At 47.4% G+C, this 17,718-nt stretch overlaps 1 protein-coding gene across 3 annotated transcripts; it reads left to right on the top strand.

Annotated features, from left to right (window-relative positions):
• Positions 1-28: 28 nt before the first annotated feature.
• Positions 29-16,749, top strand: LOC146355139 (uncharacterized). 3 transcript variants are annotated; one of them, XM_084840728.1, is made up of 4 exons: positions 29-364; positions 3,705-3,834; positions 5,646-5,759; positions 8,919-16,749. In XM_084840728.1, the coding sequence occupies exons 2-4, from the start codon at positions 3,744-3,746 to the stop codon at positions 10,442-10,444; spliced, it is 1,731 nt and encodes a 576-aa protein (XP_084696854.1). In that variant the 5' UTR covers positions 29-364; positions 3,705-3,743; the 3' UTR covers positions 10,445-16,749. The 3 variants fall into 3 exon arrangements, with proteins under 3 accessions (XP_084696854.1, XP_084696852.1, XP_084696853.1); XM_084840726.1 differs by having other exon boundaries at positions 8,916-16,749; XM_084840727.1 differs by lacking the exon at positions 29-364 and adding an exon at positions 1,542-1,815 and having other exon boundaries at positions 8,916-16,749.
• Positions 16,750-17,718: the final 969 nt, after the last annotated feature.

Raw genomic sequence — 17,718 nt, 5'->3', positions numbered from 1 at the left:
GAAAGGAGAGGAGGGGGAGGCAGGAAGGCGAGGAGGCGGCTGCGGGGGGGCGGAGGATCATAAAGAAAAGAGAGAAGATCAGAAATCGTGGTGGCGGTGGGAAGGGGCTGCCTCCTTGCATTTCAGCTGCAAACAGATTCAAGCTGCCTCCGCTGCAGACTCGCAGTTGGGGGGGGGGGTGCCCTCCCAGTCCCAAAAGGTTGGAGATCTTATGCTGCGCCAAAACGGCCTTTAATAAAGATCTCGAGCCAGGCAAGACACTTTCTCATTGTTTGAATTGTTCGGATCGGAATCCTAGAGCAGCTTCACTTACAGCCCCCGGGATCTGCAGATCTTTTTTTGGCTCCTGGGCCGGAGAAATCAGGTAAATGCATATGAGGAGGAGATCTGTGGATGGGCAGAAAAGTGACCCTGTACAAAAAGCCGAACCTCCCCCCTCGCCCCCCCCCCCGGCTTCCACAACCTCCTGGGTAATGGGTAGGGGTACGGTAGATCAGCGGGAAAAGAAGCGGGGGGGGGGGGAGTTAGGTCTAGAGTTGGTCTTTTTTTAAATTATTGACACATGATCCTGTTAAACTCATAGAAGGGGTAGATGCAGTTTCCTTGTCATCGAACCGAAGAACAATGGTCCAATCAGCCCTGTGGGGAATCTTTAAAAGTTTCCGAGATCCCTTCTGAGATTTGCAAATAAATTAAAAAAAAAACCCTCCAGCCTAATTCTTTGCCATGCTGAGGCTCCTTTGTCAGGTTCCAGCCTTGCTGCGACACACACTCCTCATACCGTGATTGGTAAAGGCTCTTGAAGATCCCCATAAAATTTCTAAGGATCTGGATTTGACATTAGGTCCTATTAATCCTCAAATCCCTGTTTTTAAATTTACAATAAAGAAAGAAGTATTCCCCGTGTGATAGACTTGGAATGGACACATCGATGTTTACAGCTGCTCATCTGGGTGGCCTTGGGCATATCTCTGCCTCTTAGCCTCTGTTTCTTCCCTTCTGTGAAATGGGAATAAAAGTGATCTATCTCACCATTCTTATGGACATGGTGTGGTGTTGGATCCAGGATCTCCCTTCCACAAGAGGAAGGGCCTTCCACAAGGGGAAGGGCTCCTCTTGTGGAAGGTCCCTCCATCCAATTTTTGGGGACCCCCTATACCACAGCTCACCCCATTCAGCAGGGTCTCTCTCTATCATTTTCAGGGAGCTGGAGGGGCTGCTGTGGGAAGGAGGGGGCCAAGGAAGTCCACTTCCGCCAACACAGTTCATCCGGCTTAAATCTGGATCCAATCCACCGAAAGGAAATCTGGTTACCCATCCATGATCAGGCACACAATAAAGAGCTCGTCATATGGGGCCATCCTTAGGCTTATTTCTATCTCATCCAAATAGCGGATGGGGGATTTGCAGAGTTGTTGAGCATGGCACAGTCCAAATGGGATTGGCCCGTGATTAATGCAACCCTACACACAAACCTTGCCTCTTTACCCCACCTAATTTAAGGACAGTGTGTCTGGATGCTACACAGCCACATAGGGAGAGCCACCCAGGAGTAATAAACCTCTTGGTTTTGATGCCTGTTTGGAACTGCAAAAACAGGAGTTGTCCGATACTTGTAACGTCACAACATAGTGTTTGTGGACGGCGTTCATGTTGGTGGGTCACAGGTTGTGTGGGACTGCTGTATCCCAATCTGTACCTGCATTGACAAAAATACTTCTCTCCTAAGAGTACTTGGATTACTTTTTTTAATATTGCCCCATCCACAGCAGAAGGGAGGGAGATGCAAGATTTGGTACCTGTGAATAGAGCAATGTGAGTTGTCTATTTTCTAATGTATTTGTGTGTGTGTGTGTGTATTTATATACTCCTCTATATCTCCTCTTGGGCCTTTGTGACAAAAAGCTGTGCTGAGAAAGGTTATTTGCTTCTACAAATGCGAAAAGGAGCAAAACTGCATGATTTAGCCACAGCAGCATTTTGTGGCAAGTGTCTTGACAATGGGTCTGGATTAACTATTATGTTAAATAAGTTATGGTGTCAAGCCTCAGCCAGAACGAGCTCTTTGCTCTAGTGTTAAATATCTCGGGTGTTCTTTAATGAGCTCTTCTGTTTATTACGCAGTTTTCTTCGGATCATGATAATCCCTCATCTAAAGACAGGGGAGCAATGTGTGAGTTCCCAGCTGTAGGAAGACTTAAGGGTTGCACATGAGGGTACTTTCCTTGATTTATCATCACTCAGTTATTGTGGACATAATGCCTTGCAGCTAAATGTGAAAACTGTGTTTGAGGTCATGTGAGGTGAGGTGGAAGTTCTATCTTTGGTGGCTCATTCATAGGACTCATCACTTGATGGCTGCCCTTAGTCATCAGATGATGGGCATCCATGTGTGAATTTCCTCCTAGAATCCTGGCAGCTGGTTCCATGGATTAGGTGCTCCTTAAGGTCTTTAACCCTTCTGTCATAGTTATAGTTAGGATGGCTGAAGAAGGATGGATTGTGCTCTATCCTTCCAATGCATTTTTAGGTAACATTCAAGGTTTTGTTGTTGACACACAAAGCACTAAAGGTGAAGTACCATGTCTTGGTGGAGAACACCTGCTTCATGTGCACAAGGTCCCAAGTTCAGTCCCAGGCATCTCCAAGTAGGGCTGGAAAAATTCCTGCCCCAAACCCTGGAGAGCCACTGCCACTCAGTGACAATACTGAGCTAGATGGACCAATGGTCCAATTCATTATAAGGCAGCTTCCTATGTTCCCAGTTCAGGACCAGGATACCTAGCTGACCACTTTCCCCTATAAAGACTCAGTTGACCCCTGAGATCTTCTGAGGAGACTTTTATTGGTTGTTCTGCAACCAACAGAGTGTCACTAAGTAACAGCACATAAGTAGGCCATCTCGGTAGTGGCATCCACCCTCTGGAACACCCTCTCATGTGTTGTTTGCAAGGCAGAAACTGGTGAACTTGAAATGCCGCTTGAAGACATAATTGTTTACACAGGCTTTCTCTGACTTGTAATGGACTATGGCACTGCTCTGTTTTGTAACTGTTTTGGTTTAATGTTTTTAATTATTAATTTATTGGGTAAAATCCAATGCAAGTCATACTTAAAGTAGACCCTTTGAAATGAATGGGACTCAAGTTAGGCATGACTACCCAAAGTCCCTTTCATTTCATTGGGCCTTCTCTAACTAGGATTTATGCTGGATTTCACCCATTATTTTATAATGTTCTTGCATTGTTTTTATATTCATTTTATGTTCTATATGTATAGAGATTTTAGGGTATTGTAAACCATTTAGAGATTTTAGGATATTAAGCGGTATAAAAGTAGTATAAAGAAATAAAGTGAGAAATCTAATTCTACATTAAAGATTATGGATAGGGTAATAGTGGTTTTTATTTCAAGCGTACACAGAGTCCACTAGTCTGATCTGGTGTTTTAGCTCCAGGGATATCTTACTCCCACAAATAATTATAACACTCTACCTAGAGTCCCTCCCGAAAGGCCAAATGATCAAGCAATAGCGATATTCTGTGTAAAAAGAGAAGTTACAAACTAAAATCAAAACTAGGTAGGTATACTTAAATTACTTTGTGACAGAATTTCGGTGACGCTGCCCTGGTCATTAGACTCTTGAGTAGGACAATGCCAGAATAGTAAGTACTCAGTGTGTGTGATGGTCATTCTTGTTTCAGGAGCAAGTGACCTGTGAGAAGTTGGCTTGGGGTCAGATCATGGAGGATGAATGGCTAGTTGCAGATTCTAATCAGAAGCCTGTTTTCAGGGAAACTCGCCAGGAGACCTGTGAAAGTCTGGTGGCACTACGTAAGTACCTTTTTTCATAACAACAGAAGCTCCCAGGCCAAAGGAGGCTGTGCTGTGAATCCCAGGAGCGATACTTTCTCTGTTTTGGAGTTTTCTACAGAGTCTTGCAAGTTGTGCTTGTAGTAGAAACTGTCCAAGCTGATAGCTGCTACAGGCACCTAGAGGCTACTGAGCATGTTGGGAGACTTGTTCAGAGGCTGCTGTGTGAATCAGAAACACAGAAGTAAAAGCGGTGGGGTGGAATGAATAATTCCTACACATCTCTAGGAAGAATCTGTGCAGTAATCCGAATTTTCACAATGTAACCAAAAAAACTACATGCAGCATGTTTGCATGGCCAGAACTGAAGACAACATAGGCAGAGTCGAATCTGCTTTTATGGGAAATCTTTTCCTCAAATCTTGCCCCACCCAGACTGGGTGAAACAGGACAGCAAGCCAAAAGATAAAGTCCAAAAAGTGAAAAATAATGGATTGAACTGAGGGGAAATTGAAAATGATGTCCCAACAGTTGGGCTCAACAGAGCTACTTCTGGGAAGCAGATCCAAGCAAATCTTTTTATTTCAAACTAGCTCAGAATGGAAGAATTTTGCATGCTAGTAGACACTTTGGGGTAGTCAGTACCACATGCAAACCCTAGATTGATACACAGAGATACAAAATTACATCAGGGTGATTCACACATGCATATACATATGATTTTCCTACACTAGGATATGGTACACTTGATGATGGACAGCTGGATAAGTGAACTGGCTCCACTGAGAATAATGGCAGGCAAAGTGGTATGAAAGTCACATCTGCGGTGTTAGATCTGTGATTCACACATGTCAGTTGCACTGATTAAGGAATGGGTGTGTGAACCAGCTCTTATTCTTTGACATCTCTTTGACGTTTCCTTGTTAGGAAACAGAAACCTAGAACCAAAGGTTACATACAGCATGTCAATCTGTCAACTGAAGCAGTTTGTTCAGGCAGGTCAAACTTAGGAGCTGATTACACATAATCCAGAGAAATGAATACAGCAGACCAGGCATGGGCAGAAGGTAGATCAGGTTCTGCTGTAGATCTCCTGATGATTTGCATGAGATCAGCAGGGGGTTCTGACTCCCAATGGTTTAACGATCAGTGGCGACAAAAAGCCTCCCCACCCCCAAATTAGGTTGCTAAAATCAAGAAAGCTGGGGGGATGGAGAACAGAAGTACATCTGTTTGTGTGAGGATTTGTTTGGAAGCTCTAGTTCCAGTACTGAAAGCAAATTCCTGGGCTGAGCTTGTGCTCAGAGGCACCTTGTTCTGCAATTCTACGTCTGCCTTCCTGAGCTATTCTTTTGCACCTTGCTCCGGTTGGTGGATCTTGGATTTCTAGCGAAAAACAGTTCCCATAAGCCTAAAGCAGGAGTGCAAAAAGTGCAGCCTGCTGTCAAAGGAATCCCTTCCCTTATCTTTGATCTGTCATCAGAGATCCGAGATGAGGGATTCCCTTGCTAGCCCTAGCAAGAGAAAACCCAAGCTTGTGTTTGTGAGTGCATGTGTATGTACGCACGCATGTGCAGCTCCCTGACACGATGCAGCCCTCGGGGCCAAAAAGGTTGTGCGCTCCTGGCCTAAATTCTGCCCACCCCTGCTGTAGACTATATTTTGGTGACAGCAATTACAAATTTGCACCAGATGAGCAAGTGGCTGGTGCTATGGAGATGGTGGTTTGCAGTCAGAAGCAGCCACTGAAGAAGGTAGATCAGAAAAGCACAGGGTTAAATATACCCAGCAACACTGAAGGCCTAAATCTCTGCTTTTCCTTCTTTAAGCAGGACCTCCAAGTTCCAAACCCGGTGAGATTTTCTTGGTGGAAGAGGAGGAGGAGGAGGAGGACCCTTGCATCCCAGAGCCTGGCAACAGGGAGAACAAAAGGAGAGCCAGTTTAGGTGAGGACGGCACACAGCCAGGGGATCCCAATTTTTTTCTTTATCGCATCTTCCATATTCTCTTCATTTGTAGTCTGTTGGCCTTGAATCATGAATCTTACCCCCTTTTGTTGTCCTCCCCCCCCACACACACATTTATCAGGTCAGTGCATTGGATCCAAATGTAGGTGTGTGCAATGGGTCTGGCAGAAGTGGACTTCTCATGGGAAGGTGCCTTCTACTGAGTCAGACCGTTGGTCCATCTAGCCCGGTAATATTGCTACTGACTGGCAGCAGTGGCTCGCCAGGGTTTCAGGCAGGATTCTTTCCTAGCCCTGCCTGGAGATGCCAGGGGTGGAACCTGGTCCTTTCTGCCTGCAAAGCATGAGCTCTATGCCCCCTCTCCGCAGCAGTTCCTCCAGCCTTCCTAAAATGCTCCTCAGAGGGTCAGGGCACCCTGAATGGGGTCGGCTGTGCTGCAGGGGGCTGAGAAGGAATCTCCAAACTCTGGTAGAAAATCCTGTGCCATTTACCACAGCCTACTCCATTCAGCAGGATCCACCGACCTTCCAGGTCGCATTTTAGGAGGGCTGGAGGGGCAGCCATGGCAGCGAAGTCCACTTCCACCTGACCTGTTGCATGTGCCTAAATCTTACCCAGTGCTTATTGCAATCCTGTGTGTGTGTGTGTGTGTGTGCGCGCGCGCGTGTGTGTATATGTATGTATGTATGTATATCTATCTATGCTATGCTACGCTACGCTATGCTATGATCTGTGCATATATAGTGTGGTATGTTGCTCAGATGTGGTCACACTGAGAACCATGCCTTTCATACTTTTGATGGAGGGGTTTTTGTTTTTCAAACCCATTATTTAGCAGTCAAGGTTGAGAGAACAGTCTGGAAGCAGCTCATGAAGGCTTTTATTATTTATTATTACAGCTGTCACCTAACTTAAGAAATGTCAGTCAATTCAAACATAGGTGTTTTACATTGCAATCTTATGCATGTTCAACTCCTAGGAAAGTGTGTATCGTATTGCACACAACCAGAGTTGGTACCTTCTCCTGGAAGTAAGATGTTGGAAAGGGTGGATCAATGGATTGGCCCAAAACCTGCATTGTCAAGACTGATTGTTGGATTTTCTTTTACGCTCAAGTTCTAACTAGACACCTCCCCTCTGGTAGGGGAGGTACTTTTCTCTGGCATATTGGCTTTTGGCCTTCTTGTTCTGTTGCCCATTCATGTAATACCTTACTTGGCTCATTCACTTGAGCCATTCTTTGCATTGTTGGATTGTTACAGATTTGGGTCTTTGCTGAGTGTTATCAATCTATAGTTCCAGTATTTAGGAAGCTTTTGGCTGCCAATTAACTACCCACACTTCAAACAAAGCGTACACCAAAAATTGTTAAGGGTGGATTCAATTTTGGTTTTGCCCTAACAAGAATTAGTAAAGGAAAATCTTTTTTGATCTATTTTTTTATTTTTATTAGAAATATACTTGTAGCATCACATCAACTTGCATGAAATGGCATTAAAACATATCTTGATGTTAAACAGAGCTTTGCGAAAGATTCTTAGATTTTAATAGCTTAATAAAAAATAGAATTTCTTAACTGTTTCTTTAGTACTTAAAAAAGGAGAGATCTCATTCTAAGTACCAAGTTCCCCATTCAGTGCTGAATAGGCTATTCAGCTGACAGGTACAGAGTCCTGGTGAGCTTCTAATAAGAAGGTCCCACATTCTAAAATCAGCACATATTTATACTTTTTTGTGTAGAAATGTCCTCATTACTAATATTATCCACTGTCCCATAAATTAGGGCTCACAGTCTTAATTATCTCACTGTTATTAAACATTCTTTAAAATTAGAACATACATAGATCAATTTTAAATTAAACCTTTGAGAATATAACTTCTTACTCAGAATTTGCCAATTAAACCTGAGTACGTAGTTTTTTTAGCCATCTGTGTATCAAGCTTTTTGATGTGTATACCTTACACAATACTTTTTGCTCATTAATTGTTAAGAGAAAGCTTGAAGTACACTTTTGACCTGAAATAATACAGTCTCACAGCTGTTCATTACTCAAATAACTTTTTGGCCCAAGTGATAAGGCTTTAGCTGAACATTTTCTCTTTGGATGCCATCCAGATCAATTTGACCATTACTTTTTATGCCAGCTACCCACAATTCATTGTGAACTTGCTTGCGTCTTCTCTATTGATACCAGTTACCTTACTGTTTATTTAATTCTCTGGATTCCTAATTACCTTCTTTGTAACAAGCTTAATTCCCTGAGATTTGCAGCTCCAAGACAAGACAACTTTTGCTTTCTTGTGGGGGGAAATTGTCACTTTCTTCAGCAACCATTTTGAGCACATTGAGGGCTGTGCCACCAAACTCTTGTGGCAGATCCATGACTGCATTGCACCTCAGGGAAAGAAGCCCCTTGTTCACTCTGGTCCTCTGCTTATCGGACACTTATATGAGTGAAGGTTGCAAAACAATAATGAATTTACTTCCTTGTTTCTGATCTATTTATCATTTTGTAACCAAATTTTCAAATCTATCCACATAGCCAGGGCTGGGTGAAAATTCCTGGTTGCATGGTTGCCTGGGCACGAGAAAGTCTGAAAATATGCAATGATGAGGGTTAGAAATCTTAAAAATTGAAAGCTGAGATTTGGAATAATCTAACAAGGGCTTACAGAACACATTGAAAGTACACTTGGGAGTAAGCTTCCTACCAGCCATGTGTTGGCTGTCCCTTCAATACACAGATCAGGGTGGGGAACTTCAGGCCCAGAGGCCAAATCTGCCCCTCTTGAGGTCCCAGTCTCACCCTCTGGCGTTCCCCAGATGGCCATTCCCCTTCCTGTGGCTCCACCCCCTTTCCACCAACCGATGGTTTGCTAGTTTCCTGGCTTCTGTGCAGTTCCCCCCCCCCTTCTAAATGTTTGAAATGCCTCTCCTAATGCTTAGTTACAAATGTGCTGGTATTTTTGTGGATTTTAGCCCCACCCTGTTTGCCTCTGGCCCCGCCCACTGCTGGGACGCAGCCCCTGAGAGTGTCTCCAAACTGGAACTTGGCCCTTGGGCTGAGAGAGGTTCCCTACCCCTGAAGTATAGATGGTCCCATCAGAAACACTGTTGTCCTCTGTCTCTTCCAGCAGCGGAGGGACTGGGCAGCGAGGAGGAGGAAGAGAGTGAAGAGGAAGATGTTCAGCAGCAGGACAGTCCCGAGGTGGTGGAGCTGGATGCCAGCATGGTCCCCAGCACCTGTAAGAGCCTGCGGTGGAGGGTGGTGCAGCAGGTTGGCGGGGGCAAGGTGCTGGCAGGGGAAGGGCCGCCGATCGTGGTCCTGCAGAAGGGCTACCAGTGCGAGGACTGCGGCAAGGTCTTCAGCTGCAGCTCGCACTACAGCAAGCACCGGCGCACGCACACCGGTGAGCGCCCGTTCCGCTGCGGCGACTGTGGCAAGAGCTTCAACGTCAGCTCCAACCTTTACAGGCACCAGCGGGCGCACGCCAGCACCAGCGCCGCCCCCGTGCCTCCTGCCCCACCCCTGATGCCCACCCGCGGCTTGCCCTACCAGTGTGCCGAATGCGGCCGGTGCTTCCGCCGCAACACCGAGCTGGTGACCCACCAACGGCTGCACACCGGCCGCCTGCCCTTCCAGTGCGGTGACTGCGGCAAGAGCTTCTCGTGGAGCTCGCACTTCGCCCGCCACCTGCGGATCCACACAGGCGAGAAGCCCTACCCCTGCAACGAGTGCGGCAAGCGCTTCAGCCGCAGCTCCCACCTCTACCGGCACCAGCGCACCCACGGCACCAACGCGGCCGCCAACGTCACCCGGGCCTACATCTGCACCTACTGCGGGCGCAGCTTCAGCACGACGCTGCACTTCGACCAGCACCAGCGCACCCACCGGGGCCGCAAGCCCTACAAGTGTACCCTCTGCGGCAAAGCCTTTGCCGACGGGCTGGCGCTGGTGAAACACCAGCGTTTGCACCTGATGGGGGGCGACCAGAGCCACCAATGTCCCGAGTGCGGGCAAAGCTTCGGGGGGCGCTCGCAGCTAGCCCGCCACCGCCGGCTTCACGGCACCGCCGACAAGCCCTACGGCTGCGGGGAGTGCGGGCAGAGCTTCAGTACTCGTGGCCAGCTGGCCCAGCACCGGCAGCTCCACATCTCCGCCGACAAGCCCTACCACTGCGGGGAGTGCGGGCTGAGCTTCACCTGGAGCTCGCACTGGGAGCGGCACCGGCGCATCCACACGGGAGAGAGGCCCTACTCCTGCGGGGACTGCGGCAAGCGCTTTGGGCGCACCTCCCACCTCTACCGGCACCAGCGCACCCACGCGGGGGGCCAGCCCCACGTCTGCCCAGACTGCGGCAAGAGCTTCAACAGCACCTTGCATTTCCAGCGTCACCAGCACACCCACCACCTCGACCCAGACGGCGCTCAGCTCCCCACCCACGCGTGTGGGGACTGTGACAAACCCTGTGCCGACGCCTCGGCCCGGCTCAAACGCCAGTGCGTGCATGCGAGCGAGAGGCCGTACCCCTGCCCCCAGTGCGGGCGCTGCTTCCGCAGCACCTCCCACCTGTACCGGCACCTCCGCAGCCACGCCCACCGGGCAGGGGAGACTGTGCTCATACCAGCGTCCACACAATGCAAGAAGACTGAACCTTGCTAAGGAGGCGAGCAGCTCATCCGTCCATCTGAGAGAGCACTAGGCTCCATGGGGCGGGGCGGGGGGAGAGACGCGCCCTGGCTTTGGCAAACCTTCGGTGCTCCTAAGAATTCCCCAGGTGTAAGAGTCCAATCCAAAGTCCATTGGGGGCTGTTACTGTCCAAATACATTATTTGGCCCAATATTCCCTTTTCGTTTCTGAGGTACGAAGGATGTCAAACACAATCCTATCGGACTAATTTAGATTGCCATAAGGGCAGGCAAAAGTTCACCTAACGTTTATCGGGCTCAAAAGAATTCTGTCAAACACAAAAGCTTTCTCACACCAGCACTTACCCGGCCTTGCCCAGAATATCATTTCCCCTGCTTTGTCACTCCTCTCCTTTGGCTCCAAGATGGCAGCTACGATCCCTTCGGTTCTTAGGGGCAGGCTGAGCACACCAAGGGAGGCCTTGTCCGCATGACTTGTGTTTTGAGTAGCAAAGAGGCCGTGTCAAAGAGCAAAGGGCTTTGGAATTGGTTGTGAGCGTATCTGCACACCAGGCCAAAGAAGACTGTTCTTCACCAAGGATACTCAGATTCTGTGCTCAGAATAAAATTGTGGGAATCACACCCAGCCTTCATAATGGCACTTAGCTGCCATAACCAATTCGGCTGGGTGTTTGGATTATTTGGCATGCTTGTGGCAAGGGTTTGGAGGGGTCGGGGTAGGGTTGGCCAAAGGAGGGAGAGGTGGGTAGCAGAAACATTAGAGAGGGACCACAGGAAACTGTATTAGATCACAATAGCCCCACAATACTGTTGGTCCAACAATATCTTGGACCAGCTTACCAAGTCATACTTTGTTTCCTACGCAGCTGCCGAAGGCTGCTCCAAGAAATGTTGGTTCCTAGGGTGGAAAATCCAAATGGCACCTGTAACCCCTTGCTAATGAACACAGTCAACCAGGAAGTTCTCCTGCACAGCCCTCTTGCAATGAAGAGGAGCTGCACAGCAGCTCCTGTTCATCCAATGGAGCTGGTGCAGGAGAGCTGCTTGGGGAGTTGTGCCGCATGGCATCAGGTCTGTCTGTCTCCGTCACTGTTGATGGCACCCCAAATCCAGCTTCCTGAGCCAGCTGCCTCACCTTGCATCACAGCAGGTTGTGCCTTTGGAGCTGGCTAACGTGGGCCCCTTCCTCAATGACACTGCAATGACATCAGGCCTGCGGTGGCAAATCAGCTTTATGGGGGCTAAATGGATGGAAGTAGAAGTTGCCTGGACCCGCCCAAAATGTTCTGGTTGCCCAATAGGAAGCCAAGCAGCATCACAACAGGAGAACCCAGACCTCTCCCTGCAACTAACCCAGGGGTGGGCAACTGGTGGCCCTCCAGATGTTTTGGCCTATAACCCCCATGATCCTTCACCACTGGCTATGCTGGGTAGGGCTGATGGGAGTTACAGGCCAAAGTATCTGGGAGGCCACAAATTGCCCACTCCTGAATTAAACTATGAAATACACAGAAATTATTTTCCAGCTGGGAGACAGCACCCCTAACAGAAAACTGTACAGACCTCCCAGTTTTCATTTCCAAAGCTGAGAAATAGGAGTAGCCTCAGCGTCTTTAAAATATCTATCCAGCCTTGCTCCCTTTGCAGAGAAAACCTGACAACCTGAGCAAAGGCCTGGTCTACACAAGCAGCAGAATGACATGGCAGAGCCATGTGACTTAGAATGGATCGTGTCATTTCAGACTGCAGGTGGGGGGCTCCATCATGGGCCCCTATAGAGAACTCTCCTTGAAAGGAGAAATTCATGCAAAGCAGGGAATGATCTGGGATAGAGCCATGCTGCCCAATGTGCTAGCTTTTCTTTGTAGGAAGCAGTTATACGGGGCAGCACTCAAACATGGCTCACACACATCTGAAGTGGCACAACCCACTGTACCCCACCCCCCATACTGCTGCATGTGTGGACCAGTCCTGACAAAGAGCTCAAAACTGCACAGAGTTTGGCCTGGATAGTTGTCCCCAGCATAGGCTCCTCCCTAGCCCCCAGCGGCTCTGTGCCATTGTGGCAATGCTCTTGTGCCATAAACAACAGCCTGACATGAAGCCATTCAGCAGGTGAAACTTTCCACCCCTCCCCACATCACCTCCATGTGGGGAAAAGTTTACCTGGTTGAATTGCTGCCTGTCATGCAGCCAGTCAAGATACAAGAGCTCTGTGAGAAGGACGAGCAACGGGCTGGATGTGCCTGATCTCAGAAGCTAAGCAGGGTCAGCCCTGGTTAGTACTTGGATGGGAGACCGCCTGGGAATCAGGCTTCCTGCACTAAGCAGAAGTTTGACTCGATGGTCTTCTAGGCCTCTTCCAACCCTATGATCTATGATTCTATGACAAGATGGTCACCCTATCCCTGCCACTAGTCCTTTCCTTGCCACAATGTTCTGGATTCTGCAAAAACAAAGAACACCTATGTCAAAAATGGGACAAAATGATGCAAAGTAAATGGCTTTATGTAGATTTCCTCAATTTACGTGATATTCTACATATAAATCTGGGTTTGTGTCTGCACTAGCAGTTTCTTTAACCCGAGATTTGCCCCTGCCAACAGGAGGAGTTCTATTCCGTGCTCATCTACATTGCAAAATCAAACAAATTGGAACCAGTTTTAACTCTCAAGAGACTTTGGGAACTGCAGTTTTGTGGAGGTGCTAAGAACTTGCTGTATGTGACTTCTGATCTTGCAGTTTCCAGTGTCTCTTGCAGGAGCCACGCCATTGAACCCAGTTTTAAGTGTGTAGTTTACATATGGATAGCGTTAAAAGGACATTACACAACATGCAGCAGAATGTCATGTTAAGGCTGGACTACACCACTGGAGTTCTGGAGTTTAGATCTCCCCTATATTAAACACTCCCTGCAACAACAACAACAAATCACAGCAGGCAAAGCACTGAACTAGAACCTCTTTTCCTGATCTGCTAGTTTTCCATTTGCAGAGACCTAATTTTTTACCAGGAGAGCAGACAAAAAAGCCCTCCACCAATATTCTGAAGTGGTACAGCCCATTCTACCACCTCATTCTTCTGCATGTCTAGACCCAGAGCCATTCCATAGCAGAGCCTTCTCCAGCCTGTTTCCCTCCAAGATGGCTGCCCGGAGCATCCTGGGAGTTGTAGTCCAACACATTTGGAGGTTGCCAGGTTGGGGAAGGCTGCCATAGCAATTCCAGGCAAACCTGCTCTCAACTGCCATGCAAACATTTCATGAGTTGTTCTTCCTGCTTTCAAGACAGCCCTGCCTGTTCACATTTTAAAAATATTGCTATAGATTTATAGGGCTAGTTTACACAATCAGCAAAACGTGGTAAATGTTTGCCTGGACTGTACCACTTCAGGCTGCAAGTAAGGGGTTGCATGTCTGAATATGCTCCCGTGGATAAAAAAAGGCCCTGTACACAGACAACTAGCAGATCAGGTGGGGAAACTAGGCAGAACTCTTGTCCCTGCCTTGCTAGCTTTCTATATGCAGATTCTTCCTCTTTGGCTCGAAATTATACAGTCTAGCTTTACCGTGATTTTGCTCAGTATATAATTAGCCCACTTTGTGGGCTGATGGACAGGAAGATAGGATAGAAATATAAAAAGGTGGTGTGTACTAAAATATGCCTTATACTGAGTCAGATCAAGGGTCCATCTTGCCCAGTATTGTTTACTCCAACTGGCAGAACCTCTTTGGAGTCTTTCCTTTGAATAGGAAATGCTTGGGATTGAATCTGGAACCTTCTAAATAGGAAAACATGTATGGACTGCCACTGAGCTATAGCCCTCAACCAGAGGGTATATTTTGAAGCAACATGAGTCTTTTTAAATGGACTTTGGATTGGGCTGTGAGGGAGGTAATATATTAGGTGGGTAGATTAGATAGCAGAGAAGTAGAGCAGAATGGTGTAGTATCAAGGGATTCAGATGATATGTGGAGCAGGCTTAGGATCTTTTCTCACATCGCATGCGAACAATCCCACTGGAACAGCAGAAGCAGATCCCTACCCTACCCATTTATAAAGACAAAGTGAGTGCTTAGCACAGCCTTTCCCAACTTGATGACCAGATGTGTGGGACTGCAAATCGCATTGTTCCCCTGGGGTCCCACACATCTGGAGGATACCAGGTTGGGAAAGGGTGTGCTAAGCAGTTCCGTCACCTCTCAGTGCCTCAGATCTGGCAAACGTGGCTCTCGGTAGCCGAGCCAAAATAGCAGGAAGGGGACGGCAGAAAAGTCTGTCTGCAAAGCCATCTTGGTAATTTTCTGTATACAGGATGAGCTGAGACAAAGGTTGCTTTCACAAGAGACCCTGGCTTACTTTCAGTAGGTGGCTTGTGCATTTCCTGCATCCACACAATGATTCCACATGGGGCATGTTCAGAACCTGTTTCCCTTCCTAGAGAATTTCTGCATTCTTCCGGTTCCTTTCTCTACTACTTCATGTTTCCCTTCCTGCCTCTTTTGTTGTCATGTGGCTACCTGCCTGCACCAGAATGACTGCATTTTCTGGAAAGCACTTTGCTCTCAGAGGGTTTTCCATGGTCAAAACATCCCAGCCAAGCCCTCAGAGTCCATTTTTCAAGGCTTGTTGAGATTGTATGTATAGTACTTGAACACTTGGGTACACAAATCAGGAAGCCAAAGGCCAGCATTAAATGCCTAACTTCGACATCACAGTTAGGGTTGCCAACCAGCCAGGAAAAAAAAGCCTAACCTGACTTGCTCCTCTTGTCCCTTGAATAGAGGTTTAATCGGCAGAAACCAGCCATGTGGAGCCATTTTGTAGCAGGGAGTCAAAAATTATTACTGCTGATCACTGAAGATCAAACTGCTGTTAGAGGGAGAGGGAGAGGGTCTGCTTCAAAAAACAGATAATTGTGGATAATCCATCCACGGTGTCCATCTCTTTTGTTTCCAAGGAGCAATGCAGCACACTAGAGGGAAATGTATCTGCTATTCCAGCTTTCCCCAACCTGGTGCCCTCCAGATGTTTTGAACTTCAATTCTCATCGGCCCCAGCCAACATGGCCAATTATCAGGAATGCTAGGAGTTGTAGTCCAAAACATCTGGTGGTCACAATGTTGGGAAAGGCCGTGGTATTCCAAAGAAGGGTCAACCCCATATACTTGATCACTCTGAACAAAGCCCATTCACAGCTCTGTCCCACCCACTCCTCTCTGGCCATCATGCTTGCCACACCTTCCCACTTTTTCTGGAAGGTCCATTGTGTTTTGATTCCCCTCCTCTTACTGGGTTACAGTTAAGGCAAATGAGGGAGGGATGGGGCACTTACAGATTGACCAAGAAGTGGTTCAGGAGCAGCTCTTCAAAGTGTTCCTCCGCCCCCATAACTGTTGAAACTGGTGATGAGAGCAGAGAGATGATGGCAGCAGAGGTGCGGCAGGGGGTGAGGATGGAAGTCACCTATAGCTAGTTTTACAGCCTCCCCCAAGAGCCCAGCTTAGACATGTCCACCATGTTCAGGACAGAGATGGCTATGCAACAAAATAGGGCACCAGCTGTACAGAACCCCAAACAGGCAATGCTAATAAAGCACACAACTGGAGAATGATCAAACTCACAAGAGCAGGAGTACATAATTGTGGGGATACTCAAATGGAACAAATAACATGACCCGACTAGTAAGTACCAATCATAGATGAAAATATGACATACAAAAATATGAATATGGTGTACAAAAATATAGACAATACTCTTGAGAATGGCTGAGTAATTCACTTAGGGATCGGCTGACCATATGAACCGTTTTAAACGGGACAGCACCATTTTTTTCATATTTCCCGACCGTCCCGTCGTTTTAATATAAATGTCAATTTTGTCCCGTTTTTAATTTTTTGTAAAAAAACTGAACGCGTTTATCATAAGGCTCTATGCTAATCAATGCGTGCAGTGAAACTACTAGTGTGACGAAAGAGGAAGTTCTGTTTACTGTATCCAGTCGGGGCCAGGCTTCTTGAGCTAGCGACGATCAGACGCCGCCCCCTGGCTTGTCTGCAGTGGCGGGGAATTCAAGAGGCGGTCGCTAAGCCCCCTTCAGCGTGTGGGAGCCAGGAGGGTGAGCCTTACTGTTATTTCTACCATCATTCCATCCATAGGGATTCTTTCTGCCCTACATTCAGTTTGATTCAGACTTTTCAGACTCATATTTCGGTTCAACAGGCTGGTAGCTATTTTTTTATTACAGCGGAACTCTCCGCTGTAATAAAAACCCCGTCCCGTTTTTGTCATCCCAATATCCCGTTTTTCTCTCAAGGAAATATGGTCGGCCTGCTTAGGAAGCAATCCTATCTAGATAGGCAGCCACCTCTGAACTCGGTGGGGACCACCTATCCAAAGCAGGGCAGGAGAAGCACGGAGGGGATCATTCCCTCCGCACTTCTGCCCTGCTTTTTTGGCTAGACAGCCGATTGCGGCTGTCTAGCCGTGGAGGACGGAGCGGGGAAGGAGGCTGCTGTACAACACATAGGATGTGTCGTACAGGCAGTTCCGGTCTCCCCGCCCTGGAACACCCCCAGCCACGCCCCTTTTCAGCCGCTCCGCACTCCTCTTGCGAGCACGGAGGACAGGGAGGCAGCATGGAAGTTGGGGGGAGGTCGGTTCCTGGAAAACAGCATAGCCTATGGCCGTCTACCCACTGTCTAGTGGCCATAGGACTGCTCCCTTAATTACTGAACACGTATAAAAATTCATGTTCCCCATATTTCCAAAACATTACTTTAAACAAAGACTGAAAAATCAAAAGAAGGAGTTCTGCAAACATAGATTTTTCAGTCTTTGTTTAAAGTAATGTTTTGGAAATGTGTGACCGTAACATGGGGAACATGAATTTTTATATGTATTCAGTAATTCTTATACCAATGTTTTAAGTAAGTCCTTATACCAATGAGGTATAAGTCCTTATACCAACTCAGTAAGTCCTTATACCAATGTTTTAAGATATGTTTGTATTGTTAACGTGTAACCTTATATGGACTTTATGGTACTTTTCACAGTCTTTGAGTCTAAATTCTGAAGATGTCACTGCGAAACAGGATTATACTGGGCTCCTGTAAAGACCAAGACCATCATCTACGTGTACATAAAGATTCTCAGTTGTTGTTTATTCGGTCAGTTGCTTCCGACTCTTCATGACTTCATGGACCAGCCCACGCCAGAACTTCCTGTTGGCCGTCGCCACCCCCAGCTCCCCCAAGGTCGAGTCCATCATCTCCAGAATATCATCCA

Source organism: Heloderma suspectum, chromosome 2, assembly GCF_057233095.1.
Source record: "Heloderma suspectum isolate Gila_16-S chromosome 2, 16-S_ref, whole genome shotgun sequence".
Classification (NCBI taxonomy): Eukaryota; Metazoa; Chordata; class Lepidosauria; order Squamata; family Helodermatidae; genus Heloderma; species Heloderma suspectum.
This window is presented reverse-complemented; position numbering and strand designations above follow the sequence as displayed.